Source organism: Molothrus aeneus, chromosome 3 (assembly GCF_037042795.1).
Source record: "Molothrus aeneus isolate 106 chromosome 3, BPBGC_Maene_1.0, whole genome shotgun sequence".
Classification (NCBI taxonomy): domain Eukaryota; kingdom Metazoa; phylum Chordata; class Aves; order Passeriformes; family Icteridae; genus Molothrus; species Molothrus aeneus.
In genome coordinates, this window is record NC_089648.1 from 22,843,960 (window position 1) to 22,860,058 (window position 16,099).

A 16,099-nucleotide genomic window follows, 5' to 3' on the forward strand; every position below is an offset into this window, starting at 1 on the left:
ATTCTACAAGTTTTATTTGCCCATAGTTTTAGTCAATCCTGGATTGCCGTTCCTTGCATGCAAGGTATCTGTGCTGGCTTGCAGTCAGAGAAGATGCACTCATTTCCTTGCAGGTCAGCCAGGCTTTTGGAACTCCCTCTTATTAACAACACCTTGTTTCACCAACATATTTATTCCTTTCTTCTTTGTCAGGCTGTAAACTTCCAAAGAACTTGCTGTAGATACTTTGGTTGCTAACATCTACCTCCAGCCTGCTGGGACCTATTTGGTTTAGTGTTTACACTAGTGAACTTCACACAGGAAAGTAGAAGCACTGAAATTTCATTGATGGCACAAAGCTGGAAGGCCAGACTGATAGAGTTGGAAGCTGAGATTTTAATGCAGTAAGACCTAGATGTTCCTCAGGCTGAAGTAGTATTAAAAAAATAAATAAATTATTCATGCAGGCTTTGCTAGCAATGTTCTAGCTATAAACAGCTGCTTGCCAGGTAGGGGAAAGGGCTCTAACATGCCACTTAATTGTACAAAGATTGAACCACTCACTTATTTTGATAACACAAATGCAGTCCCAGGATGAATCAGAAGTAATTCTAATGGAGATAGAGGCCTTGTGGAAAGTGTTAATGCATAAAAACCACGGTAGGTTCTCCTGTGTAATACTGCATGCACCCATAACCATGAAGGGTAAATGTTGTTGTGCTGTGGAGACAGACTAAACCTTTATCATACAAAAAGAGAGTTAAATAGCTGGATGTTTTTATTTGTTCAGAATATGAAGGCTTTGAGGATTGCTCTTTTCATGCTCACCTAATTCACTTTCTGACAGCAGGTGGGCAGACCTGTGCTGAAATGAGCAGCCATGCTGTCACACACACACAGAAAGAAAACAACCTGGCCTTGTGTTATTGTCACCTGGAAACTGAGAAGTTCCCAACTAGTAGGAAGAGGTTTTTGGATGCTGATCTGAAATCAGCAGTGTGTTGGTGTCTCTCAGTGACAGCCAAAGCTCTGCTCCCAAAGCAGGTGCTGCAGTACTCTGCAGAGTAAAAAACATCAATGCAAGCAGAGACAGGGCACTGAGAGGGCACTGTCAGGCTGGACTAGGCTGACTCATTACATTAATTTGCATTAATTTTCAAAGCCACATGCTTGAGCAGTGTTCAAGACTACCTTTAGATGTGCCCTCACCATGTCCTGGCTTCTCTTTTTGTGTCTCTCCTTCTGAGCAGTGTTTTGTGTCACTTCAGCTGACTGGGGCCACATTTTAGTCAAATTAATTGTTTCTGCATCTTTAGGGCCGATTTAATAATTTCCCCAAACCTCTGGGGAACCCACAGAGAGCCAAGACCTGCTTGGAGTCTGCTTAGGTCCAGCACACCCAGGGGGCTGCTATGCCTGAGCCAGTCCTGGGAGCATAAATTGGGAGTGCTGATCCCGTGTTCCCTGGCACTTGTGTAAAGAGATTGTTGAGGCGCCAGAGGTGAAATACCGTGGAGCCAAGCAGAGTTTGGCAAGGGCTGTGAATTTGAGCTCAAAGCTGCACAAAAAGCAGCTACAGCTGTTCCCAGTGAAGAGCTGGCCCCTGGAGCCAGGGCGCTGCAGCCGCTCGGTGCTACCTTTTGTAGCAATTCTGGACTTGAGCTGTTCCTTTTTCTGTGCTGTGGGTAATCCATGGCACCTGGGTGTGCTACCTGCAGACCCTCAGCTGTGCTTTTCAGTGGGTTTGATCCATATTTGAAAGTATTTATAGGATGTCTGCAGTTGCAGATTAATTAACTTGGCAAGTGCCAAAGGTTCTTCATGATGCGCTCTCCTGGCCCTTTCCACACACATCCCCCAGCATCCCCTTCCCCAGATGCTTCTGCTCAGTGGATAGTGGGATCTGAACATCTCTTTATATGGAACAAAATATTTTTACTTTCATACCTAGTGTTTTCAGGTTGGTAGAATTGTCAAGGATTTTTTGTTGGTACCCACTGTCTTCAGAAGTTTTGATTTTTTCTCCCTTGTCATCCCTTACATACATATCTATCATAACATGACAGGCTCTTTTTTCCCTAGAAGGAAATAAAAGTCTAGACATGCTGCTTTGTATTGGAAAATAGTGAGGCTGCAGGAAAGGGTTGTAGTCTAGTGCTCTTGATCGTTCACTTGAGCAAGTATAGTATGAAAGAGTTAAATCACTGATTGTCTTAACTTGCAAATACAAGAATTTGGCCTCAGGCAATTAACTGCTGTTTGAGAATGGTGTTGGTAGCTGTCATCCTCTCTAGTATTTCAAAAGATTTTTACATTAATATTATATCTGCCCTACAGGTTATTCTAACAAAAGGAAATTTACAGTCTTAGACTAAAAAGATCTTTCAATGGGCTGTCTCTTTTTCTCATCCTTCTGCTTCTTTAAGGAGAGGCTTAATCAAATTTTACCTAGCCTGTGTCCTTCTAACAAGTGTTTTAAATATGTATCTTCAAAGGTAATGTTGAGTAAACACAGCTAGTTAAAAAGGTAAAAAAATGTTCTTTCTTTAATGGGAACTTCAGAGAGTTAATTTGTATCTGAATGCCCTGTAGATATTCTTTTCCCTAAGCTCCAGGAGAGCCTCTTCTGCCAGAGGCTTGACTGAATTCCTCTTGGACTGTTCATGCCTCTCATCTGCAGAGTCCAACAGGTGCAACTGCCTCCATCCATAAGAATTTCAATTGCAGGTTGTCTCCACTGTTCTAAGCAACAATGAGAAATTTGATCCTAAATTTGTGGTGTCACTTTGCACTGATCTTGTGGAACCAGAAGTGTCAAGCTCAGTGTTAAATCAAGAATTTATGGATTAACAATGAGCGGTCTTTTGTAAATACCCTCAGGCTTTAATTTATAAGACTGTTGGTGCCAGATTTTAATAGAAAGGTCATTGTTAATACATTACTCTTGGGTTTGGCCAGTGTTATTTTATCTCTGAATATACATACTATAAAAAAATATATTGGTAGATAAATGAGACATGGTACTAGTTTGGAGTAATTATCTAAACATTTATGTCAAACTAGTGACAGCTCCAATGTTTAGCTTTTCTTAGTGATGCAATTAAGCAATGCACATGTGGTAAGATGACTGTTGTGTCTAATTTAGCAACCAGAGAGTGAGTTTCTTTGTTCCTTTTTCCTTTATCTGAGACAGGTTTTCTACTGTTCTCAGTGGAGAGACTCATGGGGTTCTTGTTCAAAGCACCCATGTTTTTTCTTGGAAAGAAGTGAGAGAACTGTTTTTCATCTTTATCATATTTGCTCCTTTTGTACTGGACTTCTCTGGCTCAACTTTCATTGTATTAATATGCTAAATAAGAAAAAAACCTTTATGTATGTGTTAGTTTTAAATTTTTCAATTGTTATAATTATTGACCTGGTTTCTTTTGCCTTTTTAGATCTCTGAGTTTGACTTGATCTGTTAAGCTATGATTCTGTGGAAATAAGTCTGAGCTTCTCATAATTTCAATTTCAGATGTTTTAGGGAATGCCAGACATAGATTGCACAATCATGCAGTCTGAGTATTAATCTTATGCTTAATTTGGGAAATATTTCCAAGCATTCCTTGAGGATTGTAGGGAAGTCTGTTTCATGTTTGTTTCTTAAAGAAGTACTAAAGTAATTGTTGAAAAAATCTTAATTTTGGATCTTACTGTTTGTTGTGTCAAAGGTGATTAGAGTTTTCTTAATACCATATTGGTAATTTACAGTTATTCTTCTACTCAACTCCTCTTCTAGTCCACTTTTCCTCAACTATTCAAATTTTGGTTTGAACGCTGAGTTCCCTGTGTCTGCTACGATTTTCAAACCCTCACTCGTAAAAAAGTGTCAGTGTTCCAAATTCACAGCAGAATATTATGTTACTTTGGTTAATATTTTTACTAAAAATGGATATTAATTTCTAGTGAAGTTGAAGAGCAATAAAAGTTACTACTTCATTGATGCAAAGTTAGGGGAATATTTGGCTATTTGTCATCAGTGCTTTTTGAAATGGAACTGTAATTTTCCCTGGTGGTAGGGAAGCTCACGTTCCTTCAAAAGGAACTCCTAAAGGCTTCCGAGTGCTCAGATTCCCACAGAGATGAAATACATGTGTCTTGTCACAGCTGTGAGCAGTATTAGCTGGAGTCATTCTGAGCTGTTGCTTTTTTCCTTTTATTCTTCAGGATACAAAGCTTAATAACACAGGTTGCTGTATTAGTTTGTGATGGTATATAATTCTTGATTATATTCATCTGCAAAGCTCTTGACACTTCTTCCTGTGGTGTCCTCGTGCCTTAGCTTGGCTGCTGGGATGTAGGAAGGTGGGTGGCTGGGCAGGGGAAAGAACCAGTTGGAGAGTTGGCCTGGGAGGGTTGTGGTTAATGGATCATGCTGTACCTGGTGGCCAGTAGGTGACACAGGGAGTCTGCAGGATTCTGGTCTGGCCCTGCCCTGCTCATCATCTCTAGCAATGGCCTGAGGTGGGTGACACAGGGCACTCTCAGGTTTGCAGTGACAGCAGACTGGGAGCCCAGTGGCTGTGCTGGGGAGATGGGCTTGTGGGAGCCTCATTAATAAAGCAGAGACAAATTCCAAGTCCTGAGTCTATGGAAAAGAAGAGTCTCATGTAGGAGCACAGTGTGGGGACCACGCTCTATGGGAAAGGCCCCCAAGGTGCTGTCAGGTGCCAGGAGAGGCTGTGCCTTCTCCGTCCTAGGGGTTTTTTAAATCTGTATTAGGCAAAAGCCTGAGGAACCTAGTTGGGCCTCATGTCCAGGCAGAGGTTGGACTTAGACACCTCCTCAGGTCCTTTTCAACCTGAAATACCTCATCCTGTAATGCTGTGACTAATTATTTGTTCAGTTTCAAATTTGAATTTTGAATTTTGCCTTTATAACTTAACTTGCATGTCTAAAGTCCTACATGCTCAGTCTGTTCTATCAAAAATTCAACTAACGCTTGTTCTATGTGCCTTTAATGTTCCATTAAAAAAAAATAAAATCTGGGCCTTTACCAAGCTCGCATTTCAAAAATAATTGTTATATAACCAGTGTGATTTGCATCTCTGTGCTTATTACTGTGCTTATTGCTGCTTATTCTTTTGTGTAAACTTGCCACATGATTAATGTGCCTTTTTGTTCCAACAGAGGGAGAATATATCAAGATGTTCATGCGAGGCCGACCAATCACAATGTTCATTCCTTCTGACGTAGAAAACTATGATGATATTAGGACAGAGCTGCCTCCTGAAAAGTTAAAACTGGAGTGGGTGTATCCTTAATATCAATAACTACTCACTGTTCCCTTTTTGTCTTGTCTTGCATTTGTCCCTTTTAGAATCCAGTCTTGTCTCTTCTCTGTTAAGAGGTTAAAACTAAAAGGTGAGGGGAAAATGTTCAAATTAACGTAACAATGGAAATGGTTTGTAACTCCTGTATAGTACAACTTTAAATGACAGGCTACATAGGTATGGAAATACTGTACTTTTTCTTTTATTTGTTTTGCTGTTGACACTAATTCTAATTTATTAACTGACTTATATTTACTGCAAAATAAAGCATTTTTGGAAAGTTACACAATTTGAAAAATGTCCTCCTCTACATCCCACTATGTTAATGTAGGCTTTGCTTCAGGAATAGTTAGTTTTCAACTATGGAAGATGATGAGTTTGTGTCCTTTTTTTTGGAGTGAGGATTGGAGAAGCAGCCACCCTTTGCACTGCTTCTGTATTTCAGCTCCAAAGTGAAACAGTTAATTTCTTGGAACCTATTTTTGTATTAAATGCACTAAATTTGTCATTTGAGGAACTGAGTAGGTGTGTGGCTGATGAAAATTCTCCAAGTTTACTCGATCAGACATAAGGTTAATTTTAAGAGATGTGCTTTTGCACATGTTTGGGTCTTCCTGTCTCTCCCCCATCTCTGCAGATTTTTCCAGTAAGCTGTTATTGTGTTAGTAAGTCTCTTAGTACTTTAGTAAAATAACATGTCTAGGCAGCACTTGAGTTTTTGTAATAATCTGAAGTTTGATGCTCTGAGGTTGCTGAAAGCAGGGAAATTTTTTAGCAACGTTGATGATACACTGTCACATGTCAGGAAGAAAGTTTTGGATTGAAGTCTGACTGGAAGGAAAACAGAACTTTTATTTATGCTTTGTAAACCTGTGGTACCCAATTTTCCAACCATCACAGCTCTTGGTTCCTGATGCTGGTACTCTTGACTGTGGAGTGAATTGGGTCAGTTAGTGATCTGGCTGAAATGTAATCTCTTTTTGTGAAGCTAATTTTCAAGCAGGACCAATACATTAGTTTGATTAGCCTCACAAATGTGCAAGGACTGGAACTGGCATGCTGGAGGAACATCAGCTCGACTTTTCCAGCATCAGTGAGCAGTTTGGACTGATGAAAACTGATCATGAAATCACACCCTCAGTTAAGTAGGTGCAAATCCCAGTGTGGACACATTTAATGTCCAAGAACCTTAAGTTCAGGTTAAACCAGTTGGCTGCTGAGGTCTAATGAAAGTGAAATAAATCTAGTTGAAAGAGACTGTCCATATGTTTTGGAATCTGTTAAGGGAAATGTCATCCCAAATCAGACCAGTATATTTATGAGTGCAGGGTATCTTTTAGATGGAAAGGCGAAGAAAATGAGGAAAAGGCAGTAAAATTTATGAGGTCTAAATATTGGTCTCTATTAATTTGAACTTGAAAAATTGCTCTTCAGTTGGAAAATGCAGCAGCAGCAGACCTTCTGCCTTATGCTTAGGTTTAGCAAGGGGAACAAATCTGCAAGGTAGCTGTATCTTGCAAATATGGTGGCAAACTGAACCCTGTACACCTTATTAAAAAGGCATGGGGACGATGATTTACTGAGTATTTTACTAATGTCAGTATTTTACTGAAGTCACCTGAAAGCTCAGCTGAGTGTTGAATAATAGTTCCATTCATAGGTTTTGTTTTGAATTCTTATAATTCTCCTGTCTTCTGGGTGATTTTTATTATTAGGTTTTCCTTTGTTATTACTCTTTTGGAAAATGCTGGTCAGCTATATGACCAACTGCAAGGAACAACAGGCAGATTATTGGGGTGGGTTTCTTTTGGTTTATTGGTTGGTTTGGGAGGTGGGGGGGAGGGGGGTCTCCTTTTTAGATGTTTCCATTAGGTTTATTCAACTCCTGATAGCCTGTACTGTAGATTCAACTAGGGAAATACAGCTTTTGTCTGCCTTGCAGATTATTGTCATTTGAAGAAATGCCTAAGCTGCTTGGCAAGGTAAAGCAGCTCATGGGGGAGTTTGAGCTTTTGACTGTGTCTGGTTCCTGAGTGATATCATTTAAGTTGAATAATTTAGTTTGAGTATCCCTGCTTTGTACTGCACTCTTTGCTACTGCACTTCAGAACTGGTTAAAGCATATCTGACATTCCTAGGAATAGCAAAATTGGCTTATTTAGTAGCTTCAGAGGTCACAGTCAGTGCAGCTTTTGACAGTGACTTTGTAGATTCTTTCTCCCAGTGTATAGGAGCTCAGTTTCAGGAGGGTATTTCAGACTCTGTTTTATGAGATTATTTTTAGCAGTAGTGCACTTCTTTCTAAGAATAATTGAAGACAGTTGTAAATATACTGCTGAATCTGGTGTATGGTAGATCACTTTTCATTGAGGGCAGTAGATATTTTTAGCCAGTTCAAACAAACAAACAAAAAAACCTGAAAACTTAAAGTTTTTAAACATATCAAATGTTGTGACAAAACAGTCCTTGTAATTGGTGAGAAATAATCACAATATCAAGGCAACTATCTCATAATTTCCGTGATTTAATCATCAGTTTCACTGAAATATTAACATTGAAATTCGGTGGAAATCAAGCATCAAAGTTGTGTCACCCCTTTTTCTGAATAGATACGGTCAGTTATTGCATTAATTGTGTTGCACTGTATATGCTGCTTTGTTCTGCATGTGTGGAGCAGGAAAGAAATGCTGTGGAGCACCAACTCTTTTGTTCACTCAAGATACTCTAGAATGGAAAATGAAGAAAGCAAAAAAAATTGTCTTACAAAACAGGTGGTTCATTTAGGTGTTTGTAACAAGATGTGCTTCTAGAAAATGCAGCCACTCTTTGGTACTTTATTTTGTAGGAGGGGTAAAAGAAAGGAAGGTACTGAGAAAATGTAATTTTTTTTTTTTCTCACAGTTTCATGAATGTCAGAACTCGGTGGTGGGTGCCAAAGTATTTAGCTCTAGCTTGGCTAAGCATGGAAGACTTATGCTTTGGAAAGACATGTTTGTGTAAATCATTAATACTTTTCTAGGATGAATGTTCAAAGATGTCAATCTTCCTAAATCCTTATCAATACATTCCCCATTGTGTACAGCAGATGAGCAAAATCTGCCTCTCTCCTCTGAGAAGGTATTTAAAATAGCATTCTTAATGCTTCAGGATAGAAAAAATATTTTCATTGGTTTGTAGCCCATTGCTTTTGAAAGTTCAGTTTAGTTTGTTATTTTTTGTAAAAGGCCATTCTGGAAGTTTCTTTGAGTTCCATCAGCATTTAAAAGAGGAAAGAGGAATTGAGTGGAGAAGTAAATAGTAATGGAGGAGAAGCAGAGGCATCCTTTTTTTCTGCCCTCAGCATTGTGTTGTACCAGCATTGCTCTGGATATTGTTTGCTTAGCAAGCCAGTGGATAATCTCTGCTTCAGAGGAGCCTTTGTGTTCTTCCCTGCTAAGGGAAGGCAGCAAGATACGAATTTGTTTTGTTTTCCACACTCCAAAGGGGTTCAATTGACAACTGAATGCAGTGTCCCTCTTTGAACTATTGTTTAGCTACAGCATGTGTTTTGTTTTGCAAGTGTTCCTCTGGTCTGGTGGCACTGCAGAAGAGGAAGGGTAGTGGGGTAGTGCAGTGGGGCATTTTTAGGAGTTCCGTGCTATTTTTGATATAAAGGTGGCCCATTTTATGGAGAATAGAGATTAGGAGATACCAGTTTAGATATTCCCAAACCTGAACTACTGCACCTGCCTTCATTTATGAGAAAGGGCCATCTTCATCCATCCAGCTTTCTCCACATGGGCCTTTCACTTCCTTTTCTTTACCTTATTAACCAGGACCTGAAGTTGGAATCCTTTAGCTAAAGCTGCATAATGTGTTTCCCATCTTTTTCTTGCTGTTGCAGGTGTATTAATGGGCACTGAAGTGGAAAGCTCTCTAAAGTGCACGACATAACAGGAAAATAATATTTTTGGGGCTACATAGTTAGATGTTAAAGTCTGAGTTATGATGTTAATTGTTCCTGGTGACCCAGGGAACTGAAATATAGGCAGGCAGCCACATTAATAGTCTAGAGGAGGAGAACTGCACCTGTTCCAAAGAAATAACGAGTTGTAATAACGTTTGATCAGTGCCAACCAAGGCTTGTTCACAGTGTGTGAAACTTCTGAATGTCATTAGGACCTGTGCATGTTCCTACAGAAAACATGCCTTTTATATATTTTGGGTAGATTTGGATAGAGTATCTTTTACTGTGTAAATTCCTTTTAAGTTTGGTTTGTTTAAAAAATACTCTTAAAACAGTGTAAAAAAATCTTTTCTGAACCTGGCAGCTGCTGTGCAGAAGCTTGCCTTTTTATGTAGGGCATTAGGAATTGTTTTAACAGGCCAAATGAAAGCGACAATCTGCTGCCCAGCCTGATGATACACAACTCTGCTGCTGTAAAAAAATGTTAAATTAGAATAGCAAGTCCTGCTGTTACCTAATGAAATTTCACATGAAAATTTTTACAATACTGCTCTTGCTTTGCTTCTACCATATTTTATTTTTAATATCAGTGATCATAATTTCTTGAGGGATTTGGGTTCTTGAAGTACAGGTGTATGGGAGTTTTTTGTTTTCTTTTAAACCGTATTAGTGAAATTGTGCTGTAGTTCCAGAGGGAAAACCTTAAAGAGCATTTGCTAATGTTAGAGCTCCCCAAGAATCCTTTAAGGGAAAAACAAAATTGGTTGGGTTTTTTCTGGTATTCAGTGACTATGAAATCCTTAACTAAAAAAAAATATAGATATGGGTATCGTGGAAGAGACTGTCGAGCCAATGTTTACCTCCTTCCTACCGGAGAAATTGTGTATTTCATAGCCTCAGTGGTGGTACTGTTTAACTACGAGGAGAGAACCCAGCGGCACTACTTGGGTCACACAGACTGTGTTAAATGGTTAGTACACAACATTTGCATGTCAGTGTGTGGGTAATAATGCAGAAATATTTCTTTTCCTCCCCTGCTATATGTACAAGCTAATTAATGTCACTGTAGTTGTAGTTGTTTCCTGTTTAATCAGTCCCAGTAGATTTCACTGCAGTAAACACAGCACAAACAAATGCTGTTAAAGCAGTCCATGCTAGCTTAGGATGTCTGGTTTACATGTAAAACAGGGGGATATGTATACAATCTAAGAGTGCTAGAAAGGATCTTTGCATAAATTGTTCCAAATAGTTGTCCCAGAAATTAAAAATTGTTGTTAGCCTGACTCTAAATCAGTTGTTTACAGACAATATGGCAAAAGTGCAATCTTAAAGGAGAACTAGAAAACCATGTTGAAAAATGAGCAGTCATACTCTCATTTTGTAAAAGATACATGACCCAAGTATAAAGAGGGTCAGGAAAATCTGAAAGAAGTTTGCAAAAAAAAAACCTAGAGAATGAAAATTGAAGCCATTGTCATTGTGTCAGACAGTTACAGAATTTGCTAGGCCAGTCTGAATGAAGAGTAGTGCCCAAAATGTAATGGTGAACATAAACTCTCTACTGTGTGCAGTACCTGACTGGAGAAAATTTGACATCTAAAGCTCTTTTCTCTTGTCTGTGTAATTGATTCCTGAGGGAGGAATGCTGCCAGTTTGTGTTCTTCACTTTCATTCAGAAAATTGAACTGAATTGTAAATTTTTTTGGTGTCTGTCATTATGGCATCTTCAGGTTTGCCCTGGCCCCCTTTAATCTTTCAATGGCTTTCTTCACCCTTGCAGTTTTACAGAGAAAGCAATTAAGAATATAAATCAAAAAATCCCAAGGACTGAGAGGATGTATTCTCTAAGATCTGTTTTGTCACATGAGCTTCAAAGCAAAATGTGATAAGCAAGGACACATTTTTACTTCCACTAGTGGTGCACGACACTGCTTTAGTACAATTACATCAGTAACTCATTTCAAGTGGTGGTAATCCTTGACTCCTGGGTGCATAGGCAAGCCCTCAGCCAACTTTTCTGCCCTTTTTCCCCCAGGTTCATGACATCTCTAGGTTCAGGCATAAAATACACTGTAGTGTTTATAACTATGGCACATAACTATGTGTAGGAGGTTCACTACAGACCATGTAGATTGTGGTCTCCCAGTGTAGTGCAAACCTGAGGTGTGTCAGGGCACATGTGGAGGTGGCTCTTCTGGCACTCCTGGTCAGTACAGTGTGGAATGAAATATCTGGTGAGAAACGTTCAAGTTGTCTCCTTAGAAGTGGGATTTAGGATCATAAGTGTCTTCATGGGCTTTTGTTGAGAAACAAATAAAAAATTTACAAAACACCTCTCAGTTTTGAAGACGTATGACAGCAAAAGCAAGTCATATTTCTGTCTGTCTTAGTCTTGCAGTTCATCCAGACAAAATTAGAATTGCAACAGGACAGTTAGCTGGAGTGGATAAAGATGGAAGGGTAAGTAATAGAGCTGTTGAGCAGTAGTATCTTGTTTTGAAAATCAGGAAAAAGTGGTTTGGGGTTTTTTAATCATCACCTTCTGTCTGCAGTTTATATTAAGCACTGCATTTACTGAGGTATTTTGAGTTTCTCAGGTAACAGCCTGTATCTCTAGCAAAAGACAGTGACAGAAACACTCAACCATACATTAAAAAGAGCAGGAGCTCATAAAGTCCCATATCTGCAAGCAAACATGAAGCTTGTGATTGATTTATAAGGCCACATCATTTCTGTTGTATTACTTTCAATATGTGTTCTCCCAAGGGAGAGCAAATCCCCATTTCTGTGGGTCAGTACAGTCTTAAGGCTTCATGGAAGAGGAAACCAACTTTGAGAATTCATGAAAAGTATGCCTAACTTTTCTATAAACTTGCTCATTTGACAGCAAGTATATTTAAATGCTGCTCTCCACCTCTTAGTATAATTCTGTCAGAATTTGGATAATTGGATTATTTTCATGAAGTTATATACAGAGGGGGGAAAAAAAGACAGATGCTGTAAAGTGTAGAAGCCTGTTAAATGTAACTCTTTTTCAGGTCTTCAACTTAATTTTTTATATTTTGTAAGAAGTTTATGTGGAGGGTTTTGTATACAGGATTTCCACTAAGCATTTTCTGAATCTTGTTAGAGTTGGTTGGTTTGTTTTTCCATCAGTACAAAGATTTGTCACTTTCAGCGGTGAATGCTGTTTGTGATTGTTGCTAGTGTGGGATACTGGTTGTATGAAGTGGTAGTATAAACATGGACATTTTCATTGAATGATTGGTGGTGGTTAAAAGGCTCAGTGCACCAGTGTTTGTTTCTTTTCTTTATTTCCTAATTTATTTATATAAGCCCAGATTTGATTATTATTTTCAGTTGTTGCATAATATTACTAGTCTGGGGTCTCAAATGCAAGATGACTCTTCCATTATTTGTTCACTTCCTTGAATTGGTTAAAGTATTTCCACAGCTACTAAATGCCATTTTGCTGCCTCGATGGTAGCCCAGACAGAAGGAACAGCATTGCCTTGGCTGTCCCCTTTAGGCTTTGAGGGTAGTGCCCAGCAGCATGACCAGCACAGGTCATTACCCTGCCTTTACCCTGCAGTCTGTGGTGCAGGCAGCAGCCTGTGTTTCCCTGCTGTGACCTGTCTGTGCTGTTGCTTCCCACGCAGCCCCTGCAGCCCCATGTCAGAGTGTGGGACTCGGTGAGCCTGGCCACGCTGCAGGTGATCGGCCTCGGCACCTTTGAGCGCGGAGTGGGCTGCTTGGATTTCTCCAAAGCGGTAAGATGGGCGCCGTGCCATTCCACAGCACCTCCTAGGGAAACAGGGAGGAAACCTCTGAAGTTTCTCCATGTGGTTGTCTAGCTGATCTCTTTCGGTACCAAAAGTGTGTCACTAAAGTTTCTGTATACTTTCTAAAAGCAGCTGACAGCTGGGAAAACAGGAAATGGCACATGTAAAACCAAACAGCACGATAAATAAATAGCAGGCAAAACAAACCCTTAAGTAGAAATCAAAGTCCACGCTGCGTTTGGTGGTTTGGTTTTGTTGGGTCTTTTTTATTTTGATGTTAAAAACAAATTTGTTTGTGAGGTTTGTGATGACAAAATTTAGTGAGTTCTGATAGGAGGGTTAACTTTTTTGCTTTCACAGCTGGAGTAGGTTTTTGTCCACCAACAGGAAATTTAAAAAAAAAAAACAAAACTTCACATTATCTTGTACTTTTTTTTCCCAAGGAATAGCTTGTTCACTTTTTGCCTCTTCTTTTACACAGAAAATAAATAGAGGTCTTTGTTACCAGACCCATAGAATTTATCAGGAAAAATTGGTAGCACATGGAGTACATGGAGATGCACTGCTTGGCATTCAGAAAGTTCTCATTTCAAATTTGGAAATGAGTTGGGTTTTTTTTTGTTTTGTTTTTTGTTTGTTTGTTTTTGTTTTTAAATGTGGGCATATTTTAATCTTGAAGCTGCCTACTGCATTTTTGCCGAAAGACTGAGACATATCAGACCTCCTGAAAACCCAAGCTGGAGTCTTGCATTCCATCAAGAGGAATTAATATAAGTAAAAAATGGAAAATGCAGACAAACAATGTCTGCAGTATTTTGCTAATAGAGGAAGAGATTTAGAGGACAGCTGAGGTGGGAAGGGATGTCTGGAGATCACCTCATGCACTGTCCTGCTTACAGCAGGTTCTGTCAGAGCAGGCTGCTCAGGCTGTGGTCCAGCTGGCTTCTGGGAACCTCCCAGAATGGAAACTCAGCAGTGTCTCTGGGTGACCTGTTGAAAAGAAATTCCTGCACTCTCTTGCTGCAGTTTCACTTAGCGTTTGGAAGAAAGAAAGCAATCGAAAGAAATTTCATAGCATTGAAATGTTGCTATGTTAGATATAGTACATTGTGTGTTTCAGTAAATAATGTGAAAGGAGTGCTGGCATTCCTGTCACTCCAACAAACCAATGAAATTTACATACTTGGATAGAGGTCTTTTTCAGTGTGAATAAGAGTGCATTCCATCATTTTAAAAGCAGGGAATTTTTTGGGGACTGGATTTTAGCTTTTACTGATTCTCTTTTGCAGATAACTGAATTAGATTTCTTATTACAGTCTCACGTGATTGCTCACTGGACTGAAACAGTTTGTGTGCAATATCTAGACCTATGTTTTTTACCACAGGATTTATTAACCCCTCCAAGAGTTGTGTACAGTGCCAATGCTGTCTTCAGGATTCTTTCCCACCTATAATTCACATGAATATTTGCATATTACTGCTCAGAATAGTGCTTGGGAATAATAGCTTTAGCCACTTCTATTTTCATAATTTGTTAGAGAATTAAGTGCAAGAATCAACTTTATGATAATTAAAATCTCCTCCAAATCTTTCTACAAATGTCCTTGAAACAGCTGGTTTGTGCAAGTGTGCATTGCTGGGAATAAGTATGGTTTTAAGATTTTTTTTCTCTGTTCCTTTAATTGCATGTAGCCATATAGTTACTATTTTGTTGTAAAGTTCTTCAAAATAAGTGGTTTCAGTCATTTAATACTGAAGATGCTGCTCTACCTCCTCTGTAAGCACTGTTTTGTTCAGAAAGTGTTACTTTGGCTGCAGTTTTACCAACTACATGATGAAACTTCTCATGCTTTATGATCCATAAGGAAAAAACTATGCTTACAGAATCTGATAATGTAGTTGTGTGTATGTGATGGTGGCATTTAGGGAAAAAAACACAAGTGGAGCTGTGTGTCTGTCCTCTGAGACCTGAGGAAAAGCAAAATATTTATAAGAATAGCAAAAGAAATCTCTTTGCTGTCAGTGTGAAATTGCAAACAAGAAAAAAAAAAACCACAAACAAAAAACCCAGCGTAAAAATAAACAAAACCAGAGTAAAGACTTGGTAAGATACTTTTAAAGCTTTCCTAGAGTGTTATTTGAAGCATGATCTTTTTTAATGAGATTATACAAAATTTTATGTCTGTTTTTAAGAAAGAAAAAAAGGAAAATTCCCTATATTTATTGAGGTTGTAATTACTTTAAAAGGACTTTGTTAATTTATATTTCTACCTTTGTGGATTTTTTTAAATACCTCTGCCCTGCCCTGTTTGTCAGTACTTTGCCAGTACTTCTTTCTTTTTCTTTTTCCTTTAGGATTCTGGTACTCATTTGTGTGTAATTGATGACTCTAACGAGCATATGCTTACTGTGTGGGATTGGCAGAGGAAATCAAAAATAGCAGAGATAAAGGTAATTTTTGCACATGAACATTCTGAAATACAAGTGGTTTTATTCCCATAAATACAAGTTTGTGAAACATGCTTTTGATCTTACTTGGAAACTGCAACTGTGTAATTCTGATGGCTTGTTTAAGGGTTCCACAAAAATGTATTCTTGTTTATTGGAAGTGGTTTGAATATTGAAGGGTTTGGAATTGCATTTTACTCATCCTTAAAAGCCAATGCAAATAAAGCAATTGTCTAATGGTTTCTTAATTTTAAAAAAAATAAATCCTGGGAACTTAAACAAACTAAACTGACAATTCAGGCTGTAGTTGTTTAAAAAAATCAACTACTTCTAAACATTCCCCATTTCAGTTTTGTCTGAATCAAATTCCGACTATTGATTCTCATTATGTGTCTCTTCTCATTTGAAGTCCTAAGTACTTTTGTGGATTACAGTCATGTCTGCTTTTCTGTTTCTTTTTGAAACTTTCCAAATATCAGAGCACTGAATATCACTGAAACAGAGATGTTTTCAGAGATGCTGCACTCACTGCTCACTTAAAGTTGATTTCACTGGGAATACCGAATCCTTTGTGTTTCCAGTATCAAGCAAGCAAATATTTCATGCATGTGGAACTGAGTATTTGTCTATTT

General features: G+C 38.7%; 1 protein-coding gene across 2 annotated transcripts in view; it reads left to right on the plus strand.

Moving 5' to 3' along the window:
- Positions 1 to 16,099, plus strand: part of EML4 (EMAP like 4) — a 146,965-nt gene that overhangs the window by 105,681 nt on the left and 25,185 nt on the right. For both annotated transcript variants that reach the window (XM_066546491.1, XM_066546490.1), the window contains 5 exons: positions 5,149 to 5,272; positions 10,058 to 10,207; positions 11,628 to 11,697; positions 12,897 to 13,007; positions 15,375 to 15,470. In XM_066546491.1, the coding sequence (XP_066402588.1) occupies positions 5,149 to 5,272; positions 10,058 to 10,207; positions 11,628 to 11,697; positions 12,897 to 13,007; positions 15,375 to 15,470 (551 nt within the window). The remainder of the gene's footprint in view (positions 1 to 5,148; positions 5,273 to 10,057; positions 10,208 to 11,627; positions 11,698 to 12,896; positions 13,008 to 15,374; positions 15,471 to 16,099) is intronic.